Source organism: Crotalus tigris, unplaced genomic scaffold (assembly GCF_016545835.1).
Source record: "Crotalus tigris isolate CLP2741 ecotype Arizona unplaced genomic scaffold, ASM1654583v1 scf7180000019553.37968852642:3898890, whole genome shotgun sequence".
NCBI lineage: Eukaryota > Metazoa > Chordata > Lepidosauria > Squamata > Viperidae > Crotalus > Crotalus tigris.
In genome coordinates, this window is record NW_024097591.1 from 1,844,474 (window position 1) to 1,864,058 (window position 19,585).

The window sequence follows — 19,585 nt, forward strand, 5'->3', positions numbered from 1 at the left end:
TGCAAACAAGACATAAACAGATTCCGGCCAGTTGCAAATCCAGATGAGGGTTTGGTGGCTGGGCGGAGGGGGAGAGGCTACCCAGCCAACTGCATGGAGAAGGGGTGGGGGTGGGGATCACCAGTCCTATCCTCTAGTTGCGAATCGGCAGCTGGCAAAAAGCTGAGTTGTCCGTTTGCGAAAACCGAAGGAAAAACTCCCCAACGCAGATCTGGAGTGGCTTGCAATTCTTTTCTTTTTCTTTTTTTTTTCTTTTCTCTTTCTTTCTTTCTCTTTCTTTCTTTCCCTTCCTTTCTTTTTCTTTCCTCTTTTTCTTTTCTTTCTTTCCTTGTTTTTTCTTTTCCTTCCTTCCTTCCTTATTGCTCTTCCTTCCTTCCTTTTCTCTTTCTTTTTTTCCTTCCTTCCTTCTTGTCCTTTCTTTCCTTCTTTTCTTTTCTTTCTTTCCTTCCTTCCTCTTTCTTTCCCTTCCTTCCTATTTCTTTCTTTCTTTCCCTTTCTATTTCTTTCTTTTTCTTTCCTTCCTTCCTTTCTTTTTCTTTCTTTTTCTTTCCTTCCTCTTTCTTTCTTTCTTTCTTTCTTTCTTTCTTTCTTTCTTTTTCCTTCCTTCCTTCCTTCCTTCCTTTTTCTTTGTAGGATTTGCAGCCAAGGAGGGGGTGAGCAATGGGGGGGGGGGAAACACCACCCTCCAATTCTTGAATTGGACCAAGAAAACAATGAGGTCATATTGGAAAATGAATGAAGGGCCAAGACTGGGAGGAAGGGAGGGAGGGACAGCTCCACTGACCTATTGGAAGAGGGGGGTGGCTGGGGGGGGGAACAGAAGTCTCACCCCCTCTCCAGGTTGTTTTGAGTAAAATGGAGAGTTTGGCCTGCTGATCAGCAGGGTGCATCCCCCTCCCTTAACAGGGGTAGACTACTCCTAAAAGGGGAGGCTCCATTCTCGGGGTGGCTTGGGGGATTGACTCACCCTAACCCGTGGGGTTCAAGCTGCTGGGAGGGGGACCCCGAGGGGTGTAAAGAGGGGGGGAGACCCCATTCTACTCCAGCAGACCCCCCCTCCTCCCTGCCTGGCCAAAGAGATGCTTTTATAAAAAGCCCGCCCCCACCCTCCGCCTTCCCTCCCTGCCCCCCCCCCCCAGGCTGACTGCCCCTGCCTGGGGAGGCTCTACTTCTCCATCTCAAAGCCGGAGGAAACTTAGGAAGCTGCTCAATTGGGGGAGGGGGTCCCGAGAGAGGGGGAGGGGAGGAGGGGGTCTCTGGTCCCTGTTCTCAGATCGACTGCTGCTGGCATTCTCCCTGGGAAGCCCCCCGCCCGCCTCAGCTCGGGCTTAAGACGGGGAGACCCCCTTCTCCGAGTTGGGGGGGGACCATGCATCCTCTCCCCCTCCCCTCTTTTCCCCTGCCTTGCCAACGCTCCCAGGCTGAGCTGGGGAGGGGGAGGGCGGTGCTGCGGCCGCGGGGGCCGTTCAAAGGCGGCGGGACGCCCTCCCTGCCTCCCTCCGTCCCAGCCCGCGCCGCCCCTTCCTCGGGGGCCGCCGCGATGGAGCCGCGGGCGCCCTGCCTCCGCCGGAGGAGACCCCTGCCCGCCGCCGCCCCCCTCCTCCTCCTGCTTTGGGGGGCCGCCACCCACGCCGCCCGGCGCGAGCTGCAAGGTAAGGGGGCGCCGGCTCCCGCGGGCGCCCGGTTGCAAAGCCCGCGAGCGGGGAGGCTGGCGGTGGGGGGAGAATGCCGCCTTCCCGGGGTCCCCCTTCGGGTCGGGCTGGGCTGGGCTGGGGGGGGGACACGCAAGAGCCCCGCGCCCCTCAGTGGGCTCTGCGATGGGTGTGTGTGTGTCGGGGGGGGAAGGCGCTGCCCCCATCTCGCAGGCGGGAAGACTGAGGCCGCTGCGGGGAGCCCCTCCGGGTTCTTTGCAAGAGCGCAGCGCAGGCGGGGGAGGGAGGGAGGGGGGAGAAAAGGGGGATTGGGGGGGGGTGAAGTGGTCTCTAGAGCCAAGCGAGGCAGGGGGAGGCAGCCTTACGCATGAGCGGGGGGGGGGGGTCTGTAAGTGCAGTCTGCCTCCTTTTTTTCTCCTCTCTTTTTTCTTCCTTCCTTCCTTCCTTCCTTCCTTCCTTCCTTCCTTCCTTCCCTCTCTCCCTCTCTCTTTCTCCTTCCTTCCTTCCTTTTCTCCCTCCCTCTCTTTCTCCTCCCTCCCTTTCTTTCTTCCATCTCTTTTCCTTTCCTTCCTTTTCTCTCTCTCCCTCTTAGTCCTCCCTTCCTTCCTTCCTTCCTTCCTTTTCTCTCTCCCTCCCTCTTCTTTCTTCCATCTTTTTCTTTCTTTCCTTCCTTTTCTCTCTCCCTCTTTCTCCTCCCTCCCTTTCTTTCTTCCATCTCTTTTCCTCCCTGCCTTCCCTCCCCCCTCTCTCTTTCTCCTCCCTTCCTTCCTCCCATCTCTTTTCCTTCCTTCCCTCCTTCCTTCCTTCCTTCCCTCCCTCCCTCTCCCTCCCTCCCTGACACGGAGTTCCAAGCCCTGCCCCCCCTTCATCCCTCCTTGGATGGAGATGGGGTTTTCCTCCCCTTCCCCCCTGCCCACCCCCCCCCCCGCCTGGGAGCTTTGCTTTGCTTCTGTCCCAGAGGAAACCACAGATCAGATCCCTGGGGAGACCCCAGAGATTCCTGTCTCTTTCAACCGAGGCCTCCTGTCAAATCCATTCTCACAAATAAGCAAAGAGAACGTTTCCTCCATCCTTGCCTTCTTTGGGGCATCACACACACACACACACACACACACACACCATAAAATAAGGATTTTATTGAAACCAGCCTTTTCCAAACTTGCCACAATCCCTTTCAATCGTCTCACATTGTCACCCCCCCACACCCCCAAGATCCCCTGCCTCACAGCAAAAGGTATTCTCAGATAGATTACTCTTAAACATGGAGGTTCTAGAGAAGTTGTCTACTTCCCCCCCACCACCACCACCACAAATTTATAGACCTCTTTCTCAGGGACCATAGGACAAAACCTTAACCCCCTCCCCCCCATGTGTAATGCTCAGCATTAACTCCAGATGAGTTAGAATTACTAACTCCACTAACCATAATTCCTGGCCACATATTAGGAGAAGGTTAGGATAACACCGGGCATCAGGAGGTAATTCTTCTCCTCCAAATGCCCAGAATGTTAGCATTTTAGGGGTCTGTCTGTCTCTCTGTCTCTCTCTCATCTATCTATCCCTTTATCTCTCTCTCTCTCTTTATCATCTATCTATCTATCTATCTATCTATCTATCTATCTATCTATCTATCTATCTATCTATCTCTTTATCTATCTATCTATCTATCTATCTATCTACCATCTATCCTCTCTCTCTCTCCCACTTTCTTCTTTCTCTCCCCCCCCCCCCACTTTTATAACCTAACTGAACTCCCTCTGCTGATATCTAACATTCAGGGATCCTGGTCAAAGAAAAGAAAGGGGAATCTGCTTTGGTTACATTTTAATACGGTAGCAATCATGATTTTCCCAGGAAGCCGAAAATAAAGTTTTATTGGGTTGTTTCTGGTTAAGTGACTGAGAGATGTTCACCCAAAAAATGAATTTTCAGGTCCAATTCGTAGGATGCTCGTTGAGGGCTCCCCCTAGTGGGGAGAGGTAAAACCGCATCTCATGTTACTTCTGGCAGGAGAAAAAGTCAATCCGTAGCCAGCTGGTTTCAGAGTTTTCCAGTACTTTAAACGGAATATTTGAAAACTTCAGAGGCCCAGTTTTGCCATTTTTTCCTCCAAGATTGTGCTCTTAAAATCCAGCCTCAGCCAGGGTGTTTCCTTTGTGGTACTTCGAGGCTTGGCTTGAATTTTTGAATTTTTCTCTAAGAAAAAAATTACACCGTCGCTCCCAATAATTCAAGAAAATGTTGTTCGGGTGGTGTTAATGCACCCCAAAAGAGAGATGCAGAATTTAAACTATTAGGAGCGAGCCCCAATATATATATATATATATATATATATATATATATATATATATATATATATTCTTGCTGGGGAATTATTATCCAGCCCTCTTTTCCATAAGAGCTGTTGTTCCACTTTGGAAGATGTGTTTGAATGTAAGGATTTGAGCTATGTCCTTCGGTGGCAAGGATTCCAGACCGGGGGTTGTTTAGATGACCTCTAGGTTCACTTTCTTCATCTAGACTTCACAAAAGCGCTGGATATCAAGCTTGACTCTCTTTGAACTGACCTCATATTTGCCCTTTCCTAGTCATTGACCTCCTGACCATCACCGAATCTCGACATATGACCAACGTCGCAAACAAAATCCGGGCGGAGGTGTTATCTGTCCACGACATGTACCTTTTATCAACTTTCCACCTGCCCCCCAAACAAGGTGGAGTCCTATTTGGCCTTTACTACAAGAAGGATAACAGCCGGTGGTTTGAAGTCTCCGTGGTTGGCAAGACGAATAAAGGTGAGAAGAAAGAAAGAGAGAGAGAGAAAGAAAGAAAAAGAAAGAAAGAAAGAAAGAAAGAAAGAAAGAGGAAGGAAGGAAGGAAGAGAAAATAAGAAAGACAGAAAGAAAAAGAGGAAGGAAGGAAAGAAGGAAGGAAGGAAGGAAGGAAGAAATAGGAAGGAAGGGAAAGAAAGAAAGAAAAAGAAAGAAAGAAAGATCTGATATTAAATCCATCTCTTCTCGCTCTCCTGCCCACAGTTCTCGTCCGATACTTACGGGCCGATGGGAAACTCCACTCGGTCAACCTGCAGAACTCCAACCTGTCCGACGGACGCAGCCACACGCTTCTCCTGCGGGTCAGCGGCCTGAAGGGCAGCAGCCTGTCCTTGGAGTTGTACGTGGACTGCAAGCTGCTGGACTCGAATACAGGGCTGCCCGAAATGGCCGCCATTGACCAGGAAAAAACCGAGCCCGTCGAAGTGAGAACCGGACAGAAAACCTACCTTCGCCTGCAGGTGAGCAGGCCACCCAGCGTGTTCCCACATTCAGGGGGGACCACATGTACGTACACCTCCAAATTAGACGGTATCGTAAAGCAAGGACTTCCCTGTGTAAATCCAAACAGGGCTGTGCATAGGACCAAAAAAAAGATAAACATCTCTGCCGTGAAACCCAATTTTATTTAGAAATGAACTCATGTGGCTTTAATGCGCAGTCCCTGTAGGGATAAAGGAGTAGGGGCTGTTCATTTAGCAACGGTTCGCAGTTACGACGGCGTGGAAAAATGGGACCAACCCTCAGCAAACACACTCTTATGCAGCCTCCCCACAGTTACACCATTAGGATGTGTGTTTCTCTCCACCGGTGCTGCTCTCCCTTTCCTATCTTTTATAAAATATAAATATATGTATTCCTTATATTTTAGGGAGTGGTGGAATCACTCAAACTGATCCTCGGGGGGTCCCTGACCCGAGTTGGGGCTTTGAGCGAGTGTCCGTTTCAGGAGGATGAATCCATGCAGAACACGGGTGAGTGTCAGTCAAAATACACCCCCCCATCAACACGGGTAAGTGTCAATCAAAATACCACCCACCCACACACACACACACAGAGGCACACACACACCGTCCTTGGTGTAGGATTTTACAAAACCTCAACGTACAACATTTAGTGACCGTTTGAAGTTGCCACGGGACTGGGGAAAAAAAGCAACTTAGGCCAAACTCAGTTACTCAGTTTTTAAGAAGAGACGGGACAGCCATTTGTCTGAAATGATCTAGGGTTTCCTGCCTGAGCAGGGGGGTGAACTAGATGACCTCCAAGGTCCCTTCCAACTCTATTATTATTATTATTATTAATCACACAGTCAGCCAGATGTTCACACTGGATTTGGCATCATTATTATTATTATTATTATTATTATTATTATTATTATTATTATTATTATTATTATTATTTCTCGGTAACATAAATTTTGGGCTCATTTGTGGTTGTAACATAGGGACTACCTATACAGGACCCGGCTTCTAACAGGGTCCTCTTTTTAGTATTATTGTTTGATTATTATTATTATTAAAAAAACTTTTTAAAATTTCTTCTCTCTTTCTCTCTCTCTCTCTCTCTCTCTCTCTTTCCCCAGTATCCAACGTGATCAATTCTCTCTTTGGTGAGTTCGAATCCTGCCCTGCTGTTCCTTAGTCCCCCCCCTCCATTTCCCCTTGATAGATTTAGTAAGGGGGGGAGACCCCCAATCTATGGGGCAGTGCCAATGCAGAAAGCCTCAGGAGCTAGGGAAGAATGTGGTCGAAAAACAGAATTAACCAGAGTTTTGTTGGGGTTTTTTTTATGCAACAGGTGAGCAAACGAAGGCACTTGTAAGGCAACTGACCCTTTTCAACCAAATTCTGATGGAACTTCAAGAAGATGTCAGAGATCAGGTAGAGCCCCTTTCAACAAGGGAAGCTTTTGTCCACCCAAACTTAACCAATTTTGAAGAGGCTGTAGCCTATCAAGATATCTTGACTATTTAAGGGAAATTAAAACTGAAATAAGAACGGGAAAAATCAGGGTCTTGATTTATTGCGATGGCCTGAATTGTAAACTGGGACATGAGAAAAAATATATGTTTTATAAAGATTAGATCATGCATGATCAGGTGATTAAAATAGTACATATGTGGCTAGAAAAGGTGTGAAGAAAATAATTTTAAACTGGAATGATGGGATGGGAAGACGGGTGACAGATTAGGAGTTTAATACATATTATTGAGTGGAGCCAATGGACCCAAACAACACGTTCGCTAAGACATTCTTACCACCTGGATAGAATCCCTACTCTTTTATTTTTATTTTTATTTTAGTTTAAGTTTTTATTAATTTTTTTTTAATACCAGTTCAATAGCGCTTATTCAACAAACACGCTGTCTGAGTTATGGCAGACACGTGTTAAAGCCAAGAAATATGGGACAAAAATACATACTTGGCTAGAAAAGATGATAAACCTAATTTTTTTTTAAATTACCGGTAGGTATAATGCCAGGAAAGTATATATTTGATTTTGCAGCAAGACTTGCATTTGCACAATATTGGGAAAATGAAGAAATGCCACTGGAGGAAGAAATAATTAAAAAAAATTTGTGCAGAAATGGATAGACTCAAACTTGGGACTTATTTTACCCATGGTTGGCGAAACGAACTAGGGATTAGGACTTCAATTTGCATTAAGCAAATGAAGGATCCCTGCTATTTTTTTTAATGGCTAATAAAATATTGTTATTTTTCCTCTGCAGGTCAAGGAGATGTCTTTAATACGGAACACTATTATGGAATGTCAGGTGTGCGGTGAGTTACACAAATCAGGGTGAGAAGACAGGAAGTGAATTTTGCTACGATAAGGTCCTTAAAATTCATTTTCCATCCCCCATCTTGACTTCATTTAATGACCGTTTCGCATTTGCAACGGTGCCGAAGGAGGAAGGATTTAACGACCAATCCTTGAAATTTGATAAGATTTTCTGGTTTGGGGTTAAGACACGAGGACTCCGTGGTCCCTCTCACAGTTGCTGTTTTTAAGCACAGGTTTCGCCCAATCTGTACTTGCAGTCCTTGACTTACAACTGTTAGTTTAGTGATTGTTTACTCAAGTCAAGTTTATTATAGTCAAAAGACCAGAGACTAGAACAAGTTCAAAACACTCAAGGAATAACCGGTTTAAAAAAAAAATCTCTAAAATAAAATAAATAATACAAGATTTTAATCTGTTGTTTATTATTTTATTTTAGGATTTTTTTTACTGGACTTTGAACTTGTTCTGGTCTCTGCTCTTTGGGCTGTAATAAACTTGACTTGACTAGAGACTGTTTGAAGTTTGAATGGCGCTGAAAAAGAGGACTTAATGGACCCTTTTTCACACTTACGACCGTCACAGTATCCCCAGGGTCACGTGATCAAAATTCAGACCCTTGGAAAAAGTTTGGGAAGCTGTGGCTTGAAGGCTTGTTGAGGACTAGCACCTTGCCAGTTCGTCAGTGTGTTTCATTGTTCCAAGGAAAAAGGTTGGGAAGCCATGGCTTGAAGGCTTGGTCAGGACTAGAAACTTGCCAGTTCATCAGTATGTTTCATTGTTCTGACATATGACTGAATTGAAGCCTCCCTTCCTACAGGGTTTCATGAACACCGATCCCGTTGTAATCCGAATCCGTGTTTCGCCGGGGTGGATTGTATGGAGACCTACGAATACCCGGGATATCGTTGTGGGCCGTGTCCACCTGGTTTTGAAGGCAATGGCACCCATTGCGCAGATGTCAACGAGGTAAAGACTTTGGGGCTCATACTATAGTATATTTATTATACATACATTAATATTATATTTATTATAGTATATTTATTATAGCCTCCAGAAACTGTGAATGCTCCAACAGTGGAAGTTTTCAAGAAGAGACTGAAATGGGATAGGGTTTCCTGCCTGAGCAGGGGGTTGGACTAGATGACCTCCAAGGTCCCTTCCAACTTTATTATTATTATTATTAAATATAATAACAGACAGCAAACAGACAGCTTCGAAGATTAGTTTTTGTTCTTTGGGTTTTCTGTTGATTGCTTTTTATATATTCATCACGTGACCGTTGCAACATCACGTGATCAAAATTCAGACGCTTGTCAACCAATTCGTACTTATGACGGTCGCAGTGTTGACAAGCGACCGTGGACAAGCGAAATGAATCTGGGGAAGCCAGATTCATTTAAGAACCGGGTTACAGACTTAACCAAGATGCCGATTTGCTTAAAAACCGGGGCGAGAAAGTTCGTACAAACGGAGCAAATTTCACCTAAAAACTGTCTTGCTTAGCGACGGAAATTTTTCACTCAGTTGTGGTCGTCAGTCGAAGATCTAGTGAAGAGGTGATGGGTCTGCAGGTTGATAAATAGATTTCCAGATGGCTGGCATTTGTTTAGGCGACGTAGTATTTTTTATTAAATACAGATGGGAATTACGCCTCCTTCTTTTTCACGTTCTCTCCCTGGTTGCAGTGCTTGTTTGCCAATCCGTGTTTTCCTGGGTCCAAGTGCCTCAACATCGCGCCCGGCTTTCGCTGTGAGCCGTGCCCGCCTGGCTACAAGGGGAACCTCGTCACCGGAGTGGGGGCTGATTACGCCAAAGCCAGCAAACAGGTGGGCAACTTAAATTCCAGGTTAAGTTTAACAGAAGTTTATTCTGCTAGATTCGTTCCTCTTAGACTTAGGCCATCTGTCTTGTAAATTTGCAGGATTCTTTCTTTCTTCTTTCCGCCGTGTATATGTACACATCCGAACTAGACTGTGTTGTTTCTCTGTGTCATATATGTGTGTGTATGTGGATATATGCATAATTTTTGGTGATGTTTATGTAGTGTACATGGGAGGTGGTTACCCTTTGAGAGCTGAATGCCGTGAAATTTCATTTTAATGATTTGTGTACATTTAAAATGACAATAAAGTTTTCCATTCCATTCATATTCTATTCTATTCTATTCCCTATTTCCTATTTCTATTCTATTCCCTATTTCCTATTTCTATTCTATATTTCCTATTTCTATTCTATTCCATTCCATTCCATTCCATTCCATTCCATTCTTCCATCTGAAACCACAGCCTTTGAGGTAGAACACATGAAGAAAGAGAAGCAGTGGAGATTACCTGCCTTATCCACTCCAAGCCTAGCTCTCTAACTGACTTCTAATTTCCCCAGATTTGCACGGACATTGATGAATGCAACGACGGGAACAACGGAGGTTGTGACGCCAACGCAATTTGCGCCAACACAGTGGTGAGTGGGTCAGTCCAGGAAGGCAGGGAGGGGGGGCTAAACAAATGCAGGGAGTCCAGGAAGGAGAAAAATTCGCACAATTGCAATCTGACACCACTGCGATAATGTTCAATTTGATGCGGGGAAAAAAACGGGGAAATCCGGGGTCTTCAAATAGCTTGTACCAAATGTAAAATGAGAGTTAAAGGCTGTATGTAAACATGATCATCAGCTAGGTTTAAGAACGGGACAATTATGATTTTCTAATTAAAAAAATACGTGCACAAAAATGAGTATTTTATGTTACCAAGCGTTCAAAGCATCTTTAAAATCACTCTGTGATCTTTTTAACCAGCCTGACAAGGTAGGCCAGTTGCCTGAAGTCTGTAATGTTTCGGCAGGTTTGGTTCTCCCTCATTTCACTGGCATCCCCCCCCCTCTTTTTTTTCCTTAGGGGTCTTTTAAATGTGGCCCATGCAAATCCGGTTTTGTGGAGAAGGAGGCAGGCAGTTGTACCGCCCAGAAGGCGTGCGAAAATCCGAGCCACAATCCTTGCGACGTCAACGGTTACTGCCTCTTTGAACGCAACGGTGAAGTTTCCTGTTCGGTAAGATTTCTTTGCAATCTTTTCTGAGCTTTGGGTGAAGGCTGGTGGCTAAGTGGGAGGGGAAGGTAGACCACTCTTAACTGTGGAGGCTCCATTTAGCCGTTCGAGCCCTTTGGAAGTTAGAAGGAGCTGATGGGTTCTCTCTCCAGGAAAACCATTTTGTGATTCCAATCGGCACCCTTCATTTTAAATCATTTTGTGATTTCAATCTGCACCCTTCATAAAAATCATTTTGTGATTTCAATCTGCACCTTTCATAAAAATCATTTTGTGATTTCAATCTGCACCCTTCATAAAACCATTTTGTGATTTCAGTTGACATTTTTAATAAAATCATTTTGTGATTTCAGTCGACATTTTTAAAAAAAACATTTCGTGGTTCCCATCGGGATCCTTAATGAAATGGTTGATTTCTTCCCCTCTGTCTCTTCTAGTGCAACGTGGGTTGGGCTGGGAATGGAAACGTGTGTGGACGGGACACCGACATCGATGGCTATCCAGACGAGCCCTTGCCATGCATTGACAACCACAAGCATTGTACGCAGGTAAAACAGGGAAACATCTCAAAACATCCAACCAGCAAAGTCAACGGGGAAAGACGGAATTGCTTAACAGCCTCTGGATTCGTTTAAAAATTATGGCAAAAAAATAATAATCCTAAAACCTGCTGCTGGAATTGGGCATGTCTAGTTTAATGAAAAGAAGGATTAGAGGTGACAGCAGTGTTCCAGTATTTGAGGGGCTGCCCCAAAGAAGAGGGAGTCAAGCTATTCTCCGAAGCGCCTGAAGGCAGGACAAGAAGCAACGGATGGAAACTAACCAAAGAGAGAAGCAACCTGGAACTAAGGAGAAACTTCCTGACAGTTACAACAATTAACCAGTGGAACAACCTGCCTCAAGAAGCAGTGAATGCGCCAACACTGGAAGTTTTTAAGAAGAAACTGGACAGCCATCTGTCTGAAATGCTCTAGGGTTTTCTGCCTGAGCAGGGGGTTGGACTAGATGACCTCCAAGATCCCTTCCAGCTTTGTAATTCTGTTATTTTAAACCATGGAACTCAAGGACCCATTAATATTTTGTCCCATTTTTTTTTTTAGGACAATTGCCGGTTAACCCCTAACTCAGGACAGGAAGATGCAGATAATGATGGCATTGGAGATCAGTGTGACGATGACGCCGATGGAGATGGGATCAAGAACGTGGAGGTACCTCCAAACCCAGTGTCCAATAGCAGCCTCATATACACTGGATGGACATCTGCAAAACCAGCCTGGGCAACTTTAAGACGGATGGACTTCAACTCCCAGAATCCCCCGGTTTTAAAGTTGCCAAGGTTGGAGACCCTTGGCGTACCCATGCACCAGGGCAGCCCACAGTCTACAAAGCACCCATCGCTCACAAGCATTGTCAAGTTCCTCCCATTTCAGAGGGCAAAATCCAGGAAAGATACCACAGCCGACGTCAAATGAGGCTGTTGAATTCTGGAGCCTTTTCAGATCCCTCCACCCTTTTTTTTCTTATTCTATAGGATAACTGTCGTCTTCTCCCCAACAAAGACCAGCAAAACTCAGACACCGATTCGTTTGGGGACGCTTGCGACAATTGCCCCAATGTGCCCAACAACGATCAAAAGGACACCGACCACAATGGGGAAGGCGATGCGTGCGACAATGACATTGATGGGGATGGTAAGACCCTCGACGTCCAGCAGATCAAGGAAAGGGCTGATCTTGCAGCCATCCAAGGATTCAATCTTCCACCGATGAGTCCTTGGTGCTCTCTGAGATCCTTTCCCTCGTAGCACTGATGATGTTACCTAGTTGGGTCGTGAGATGTCTGCAAGAAAACAAGCCAGCTCAGAGAGCACCAAGGACTCCACAGTTATCTTCCTCCTCCTCCTTCTCCTCCTCCCAGAAAATCCCTTTCCCTCCTAGCACTGATGATGTTACCTAGTTGGGTTGTGAGATGTCTGCAAGAAAACAACCAAGCTCAATGAGCAACAAGGACTTTACAGTCCTCCTCCTTTGAACGGTCACTAAATGGATGCTTGTAATTCAAGGATTACTTGCCCAAATAAAACTCGATCGATCAATTGATTCAATCAAGACTCTGATTAGTGTACTTTGACTTGGCAGGAAAATTTACAAGCTTTAATTTGTAAACTTTCCCACTTGTAAAGTTTGCTGTGAGCAAGGAGGAGGAGGTCAAGAAAGACTCAGGGTATCAAGGATGAAACTTCGGCAGCTATGTGCCTCTGCTCTTCATCCTGGCTTTAGATTAAGGTGGGGAATGGGGAGGTGTTGCTTTCAAGTCGATTAAATGGAGGAACGAAACCTCTTTGATCAGCTGAAGGCCGTGAGAACCTGAAGCCTTGTCAAGGACACCGGAACAGGTGCGGGTTTGAAACAGACAGTTCCCATACAAAGTGAATTTGTTGATACGAATTACGTAAGACGTTGGGGGCTTGGCTGGGAAAATTAGTGTTTCAGCCTATGAATTGGTGTGGGAATCTCAGCGTTGGTTTTGCTTCGACAAAACCATGCAGTGTGTTCAATAAACAGCAAGAGTTTCGGAAACGGAATGAACCTGGAGCTGAAGTTGGATTCTCGAGCTGGAAGCTGAAGAGGAAAAAGCTTTGCTAACTCCTGTTCTTTCTCTCTAGGGATTCCCAATGGGCTGGACAATTGTCCGAAGGTACCCAACCCGCTGCAGACTGACCGTGATGAAGATGGCGTTGGGGACGCTTGCGACAGCTGTCCGGAAATGAGCAACCCAACTCAGGTTTGAGCCTCTGGGAAGCTGGAGTTACAAGACATGTAGACTGATATTAGGAATTGGGGAATTGAGGGTGCTGTAATTCCATAAAACCTGGGGAGCCTTAAATGCTATACATTCTAGATGCTTGCTTGTTCACCTGACATCCTGGTCTCTTTCAGACAGACATAGACAGTGATCTGGTGGGAGATGCTTGCGACACAAATGAGGACAGGTAACATTAAACAAACGTCCAATGCTTGCTAATCCTGGCTTAAAAGCGGACTCTGCCCCTTCCCAGTGAAAAGCTGCAATAAAACTAGGTTCAAGGGGGTTTTGGGGTCAAGATTTCTGTGGCCTATAAACCAGCATTTAACTGGAAACCCAACTTGTTATCGGAAAGGTGGAAGACCGAACACTGTGGCCTGTAAACATTTGAAAGGAATTAGTGAGGAAAAGGTTAAATGAAGAGGGGGGGGGGTCACTGCTCTCAAGTCTTCATCAAGGAGTATGGGATTTGTAGACCCAAACCTCTGTGGGACGCCAGGCTGCCTCTGCGGCTCTTGAGTGAGAGGTCATAAATATACTCCCTATTTGCCATTTTATGATATATAAAATCCTTTTTTCCCCATGATTTGGTATTTGGGTGGTCAATTCCGACTCAGTTTCAAATTCCTTTCTAGTCAATTTCATTAGCTTCAAGGAGGGGAATGAAGCTGCTATCATCCTGCTGAAAATCTGCCCTAAACATTGCAATTACTGGAAAACATTTACTGCTGGGAGAGAAACTGTGCAGCTAACACAATTGTACAATGGATGACATAACCTTTTTCACTTTATGTCCCCCTTTCCTCTTGTCTCCACCAGAGATGGCGACGGTCACCAAGACACGAAAGACAATTGTGCGGAGATTCCTAACAGCTCGCAGCTGGATTCGGATAACGACGGGCAGGGCGACGATTGCGATAATGACGATGACAATGATGGGATCCCTGACTACCTGCCTCCGGGGCCCGACAACTGCCGCTTGATTGCTAATCCCAACCAGAAAGACGTGGACGGTAACTGTCCTCGTGGGAAGGAAAGCGATCTTAAATCTCCAACTTTTCCCAGACAGCTGTTGGTCATGTGCGTGATGCTGGGATGATCTCCTTCCTGTAATGGTACAGGTAGTCCTCAACTTACGGCCACAATTGAGCCCCAAACGTCTTGTTGCTACGCAGGGCAGTGGTTCCATGAGTTTTGCTCCATTTTACGACTTTTCTTGCCCCCGTTGTTAAATGGTTCCTTGCTGTTGTTACCGGTACATTAGTGACATGGTTGTTGAGAGAATCTGGCTTCTCCCGTTGAGTTTGCTCGTCAGAAGGGGATTGTGTGACCCCAGGACACTGCAACTGTCATAAATGAGAGGGAAGGGACCTTGGAGATCCTGTAGTCCAGCCCCCCTGTTCGGGCAGGAAACACTATCCCACAAGACCCAGGGACACTGCAGCTGTCATAAATGTCAGTCAGTTGTCAAGCATCTGAATGTGTAACTACGTGACAACAATTGTGGCAAATGTTAAAAAGGAGCCTACGTCGCTTTTTTTTTTAGTGCCGTTGTGCCTTTGAACGGTCACTAAAAGAAACTCTTGTAAGGTGAGGATTACCTGTAACTTCTTTCCTTTTATCTATTTTCATATGCACAGCCGTGTTTCTTGCTAGCCAAGTTAAAAGCATAAACAGCATGGTTAAAAACTTAGGTCTTTCTGGCTTTAATGGAAGAAACCAACTTTGTGCAGAGCTAAATGAACATGGGACATCGGAGAGAGCCGGACTTTATTTCTCTGTTCGTGTCCAGCAAGCTTAGTTTACCTGAGTTCTGTAACACCTTTGGCTGACGAGTTCACACGTGTTTATCGACCTCTGTAGGCAACGGCGTGGGAGACGCCTGCGAGGAAGATTTTGACAACGACACGGTGGCCGATCCGATAGATGTGTGTCCGGAGAGTTCTGAAGTGACGCTGACCGACTTCCGGGCCTATCAGACAGTCATCTTGGATCCAGAGGGAGATGCTCAAATTGACCCCAACTGGGTGGTCCTCAACCAGGTACCAGGAGAAGAAATATGGAAGATCAGACCAGCATCCACCTAGCAATCAATTCTGAAGTGGCTGAGTTGTCCCCCGAGACATAGGATTTCTTAAAACATCCTCTCTGATTGTTGAATTCTAATTTTCAGGGCATGGAGATTGTCCAAACCATGAACAGCGATCCAGGCTTGGCTGTAGGTAAACAGACCGATTTTAGTTTATTTGCTTTTTTGAAGGCGCTTTCACAGTCTAGATCCCTAAAGTGAAAGTGAAAGCAAATGATTCCAGCCCCTCTCTTTCACCCCCGACCTCCCCTGTATGTTTACCCCCGTTCACTCCTGGACCCCTGAATCTTAACACGGCGTATCTTGCAGGATACACGGCGTTCAACGGGGTGGACTTTGAAGGCACTTTCCACGTCAACACCGTGACCGACGACGATTACGCCGGCTTCATCTTTGCCTACCAAGACAGCGCCAGTTTTTACGTGGTCATGTGGAAGCAAACTGAACAGACCTACTGGCAGGCTACGCCCTTCCGGGCCGTGGCTGAACCCAGCCTGCAACTCAAGGTGAGTGATAGTCCCATAGTTTGGCACGAGAGGAGGGGTAACCCAAAGGTCATCTAGCCTTACCCACTCCCAGAAAGAATCTCTCTCTCTCTGTGCGGGCCCTTTTGCTTCCAAACTCTCGGCCCACCGAATTGGCAACTCTTTTTGATCGCCTCAAAAATCTCCTCGCCTTCAAGCCAAGATGAACGACCCCTTTTATAACCCAGTTCAAAGTCCAGCTCAACACGGGTGGTCCTCTACCTACGACCCTGTTTGAGTCTAACATTTCTGTCGCTAAGCGAGCAGTCAGGTGAGTTTTGCCCTATTTTACACATATCGTGTTTACACATCATAAACCCGCAAAGGTTGGAAAGATGGGGGGGAATCGTGTTTTTTTTTCCCCCTCTTGGATAAATCGATGCTTCGAAAGCAGATATCATTCTCATTTCGGCAGGCGGTGAAATCGGAAACGGGTCCCGGTGAGTATCTTCGCAACGCCCTGTGGCACACGGGCCACACGCCCGGCCACGTGAAGCTGCTCTGGAAAGATCCTCGGAACGTGGGATGGAAGGATAAAACCTCTTACCGCTGGCGCCTCTTACACAGACCTCAAGTGGGGTACATCCGGTGAGAATAATCGGGAGAAATTTGCAATCCCTCACTTTACGTCATCCCAGGATTTCTCCCCCCCCCCAGAAAAGAACAAGCACAAAGTTTTCGTTTAGTGTCATGGCTAAATGTTCCTTCTGCATCTAGAAAACCACATTTCAGGACTAAATGTTCCTTCTGCATCTAGAAAACCACATTTCAGGACTAAATTTTCCTTCTGCATCTAGAAAACCACATTTCAGGTCTAAATGTTCCTTCTGCATCTAGAAAACCACATTTCAGGACTAAATGTTCCTTCTGCATCAAACTCCCCCCCCCCCAACTCATGGCTAAATGTTCCTTTTACATCAAGAAAACCCCAATTCATGGCTAAATGTTCCTTCCCCCTCCAGAAAACCCCAATTCGTGGCTAAATGCCATTCCTTTTGCACCCAAAAAGCCCCAATTAATGACTCAACATTCCTTTTTCATCCAGAAAACCCCAATTTGTGGCCAAAATATTCCTTCTGCATTCAGAAAAAAAAACAACCCCAAATTGACGGCTAAGCCTTCCTTGTAGTTTCAGTTAAACCCTGGCTTATTCTGATGTAAGCAAACCCAAGCAAAATTCACAGTAAAACGCAATAAAACAAAATGACTTTTTTCCACCACCACCCCATTTCTTTCTTTCTTTCTTTCTTTCTTTCTTTCTTTCTTTCTTTCTTTTTTTGAGAAGCGCAGAGCGGGAAGCCAGAGATACATCCAAAATCCTCGCCCGCCACTTCCGAGTTTTTAACTTCCAGGCTGGCACCAAACTCACTTGTGTTCCCTCTTTAAGCCCAGGCTGGTCCCACCGACAACAGTTTTTTGTGTGTGTGTGTCTGCACAAGAGCCTCTCCGTCTCTTTTTCTCACACCCACCCACCCTTTGCTCTCTCCCACCCCTCCTTCTTCCCAAGCCTTCCCCCCCCCCCCATCATCCACAGGGCCTCCAGGGCATTGTCTAGTTGTCATAGCAATCCCATGTGCTGGGAATGCGCTAATGCGCTGGGCTCTCCAAAGCCGGACAATGCAGGAAAGGTCAGAGCAGGGCGGGCAAGCTAGCAAAAAAGAAAGAATGAACAAGGCTGGGAATTTGAAAACCCCCACTCTTTTTTTTTTTTCTTGCTTAGCAAGACCGTGGGGGGGGAGAGAGAGATGGGGAGAAAAAGGAGCCTTGAATTTCCTGCCCCAAAAAAACCCTCCTGGAGAAATGAGCCCTGCAGTGTGGTTTTTGGCTGTCCCCTTTTCCGAAATAAAATGAAATAAAATTGATAACTGTGCCTGCATGCCTCCTGATGGAGAAGTGAAATTAGTGGCCAGACTCAAAAATGGTTGGTGGGTTTTTGTTTAGGACCCTGGGGAGACAAAGCCACTGTGGTTTCTAACCCCAATTGATGGACAGATATTCCTTCTGCGTTCCCCAAACCTCAATTGATGGCTAAGGATTCATTCTGCGCCCAGAAAACCCCAGTTGATGGCTAAATATTTCTTCTGCATCCCCAACACCCCCAATTTAGGGCTAAGGGTTGTTCCTTCAGCGTCGGGCCCTCCCCAGAAGACTTCTAAGCATTGCCTTCCTTCCTGTTTTTGCTTCTCACCCACCCACCCCGGACCCCCTTTTCCAGGGTGCTGCTCTACGAAGGACCTCAGCTGGTAGCCGACTCCGGGGTGGTGATCGACACGACCATGCGTGGTGGCCGTCTCGGCGTCTTCTGCTTTTCTCAGGAGAACATCATTTGGTCCAACCTGCAATATCGCTGCAACGGTGAGAGGTGGCTCCGTGAAGCGCGAATCGTCCCATCGTGGCGGGGTGGGTGGGTGGGGTGGACTAGATGACCTCGCGGGTGCCTTCCGGCCCTTTCTTTCCAAGATCCCTGGGGTTGGACTGGGTGAACTTGCAAGTCTTCTTCTTCCTTTCTAGGATCCTATCAAGTTCAGGTTTCTCTCCCGAGAGAGGGTGGGGCTAGATGACCTCCCGGTGCCTTCGTTGCATGCTAGACTTGTTCCACTCTCAACCCTGATAGGATGAGCAAGTCTGGCTTTGGGCAACTGATCCCCAAATAGGGTACAAGTAGTCCTTGACTTACAGCCATTCATTCAGCACTTATGACCGTTTTTCACACTTACGACTGCTGCAGCATCCCCAGACTTGTGTGTTCAAACTCCAGATGCTGGGCAAACTGGTTCATATTTACGACGGTCGCAGCGTCCCGGGGCCCCTGTCCCAAAAGTGTCACTCAGCAACCTAAATTGGGGGCTCCCTGGAGGTCGTAAATTGAGGACTGCCCCGTATAACGTCCATGTTTCCTGCCGCCGTCACCAAGCCTCGACATTTCTTTGCCTCTTTCTTCCTCTCCAGATTCGGTCCCTGTCGACTTTGAACCGTATCGGCGGATTTCGCTAGAACAGCCTTAAAAGGGCCTTAAAACGTCACCCCCCCAAAGGATTTTGAGTGGGTCTCTCATCCCCCCACACGAGATCCACACAATTTGCCACACAATTAATTCTATCCCGAATCAGAAAACTTGCAAAACCAGCCACCTTTGTGCGTGCTTGGAAAACGTGGAGAAATCCCAAACGCACCGAGTAACCCAACATTTTCGCTAGGAATTTGATTGGGGTTTGTTCTTAGGGGCAACATCCATCCATCCATAAAATTTTGTCTCTCTTTTTTAAAAAATAATAATAATAATAATAATCTGCGCCTGTCGTACTTTGGGGACCAGGGTGCGAATAAAACGAACTTTTAAGAGGTGAGATTAAAAGTTGCTCTGAAGGGGTTCCCCTCTAGTAGAACGTGGGATTTCAAGATTTCTCCCCAGGTCTGTGATTTTAAGGAGTGAAGGTGGAGGTTGGTTTGTTAGCTCCTGTGTTGATTCCCCCAGATTTATTTGCTCACAAATCAATTTTTTAAGCTTAAGAAGGCTTAGGAAGTTTTCCTTCGACCAGCTGATGAATTAAGATAAATAGATCTGAATTGAAAATGCATTAGCAATCCGTTTGCATTTTGCATCAGGGTGTAAATCCTACTTTTTGTTTTTTTGGTCTATAAAAAAGGTTTCTAGGTATTCAAAATATCTGAGCTGAGACTGAGCGCCCCAGGCTTTTAAATCTAGGGGGGGGGGGTCGCAGGAAATCCTCAACTTATAACAGTTAGTGACCAGAATCACAATGGCACTGAAAAAAGGACCCTTTTTCACACTTACAGCATCCCCCCCCCAATCAAAATTTGAACACTTGGCAATGGACTCGTATTTATGA

General features: G+C 46.3%; 1 protein-coding gene across 1 annotated transcript; it reads left to right on the forward strand.

Annotated features, from left to right (window-relative positions):
- The first annotated feature begins 1,495 nt into the window (after positions 1-1,495).
- On the forward strand, positions 1,496-19,022 carry THBS3 (thrombospondin 3). Its single transcript, XM_039363462.1, has 23 exons — positions 1,496-1,652; positions 4,241-4,447; positions 4,688-4,944; positions 5,355-5,457; positions 6,069-6,095; positions 6,284-6,366; positions 7,218-7,269; positions 8,091-8,239; positions 8,959-9,099; positions 9,656-9,733; positions 10,167-10,319; positions 10,754-10,864; positions 11,417-11,524; positions 11,848-12,007; positions 12,982-13,100; positions 13,256-13,308; positions 13,941-14,134; positions 14,985-15,163; positions 15,295-15,343; positions 15,520-15,716; positions 16,150-16,322; positions 17,950-18,089; positions 18,684-19,022. The coding sequence occupies exons 1-23, from the start codon at positions 1,541-1,543 to the stop codon at positions 18,737-18,739; spliced, it is 2,901 nt and encodes a 966-aa protein (XP_039219396.1). The 5' UTR covers positions 1,496-1,540; the 3' UTR covers positions 18,740-19,022.
- The last annotated feature ends 563 nt before the right edge of the window (positions 19,023-19,585 follow it).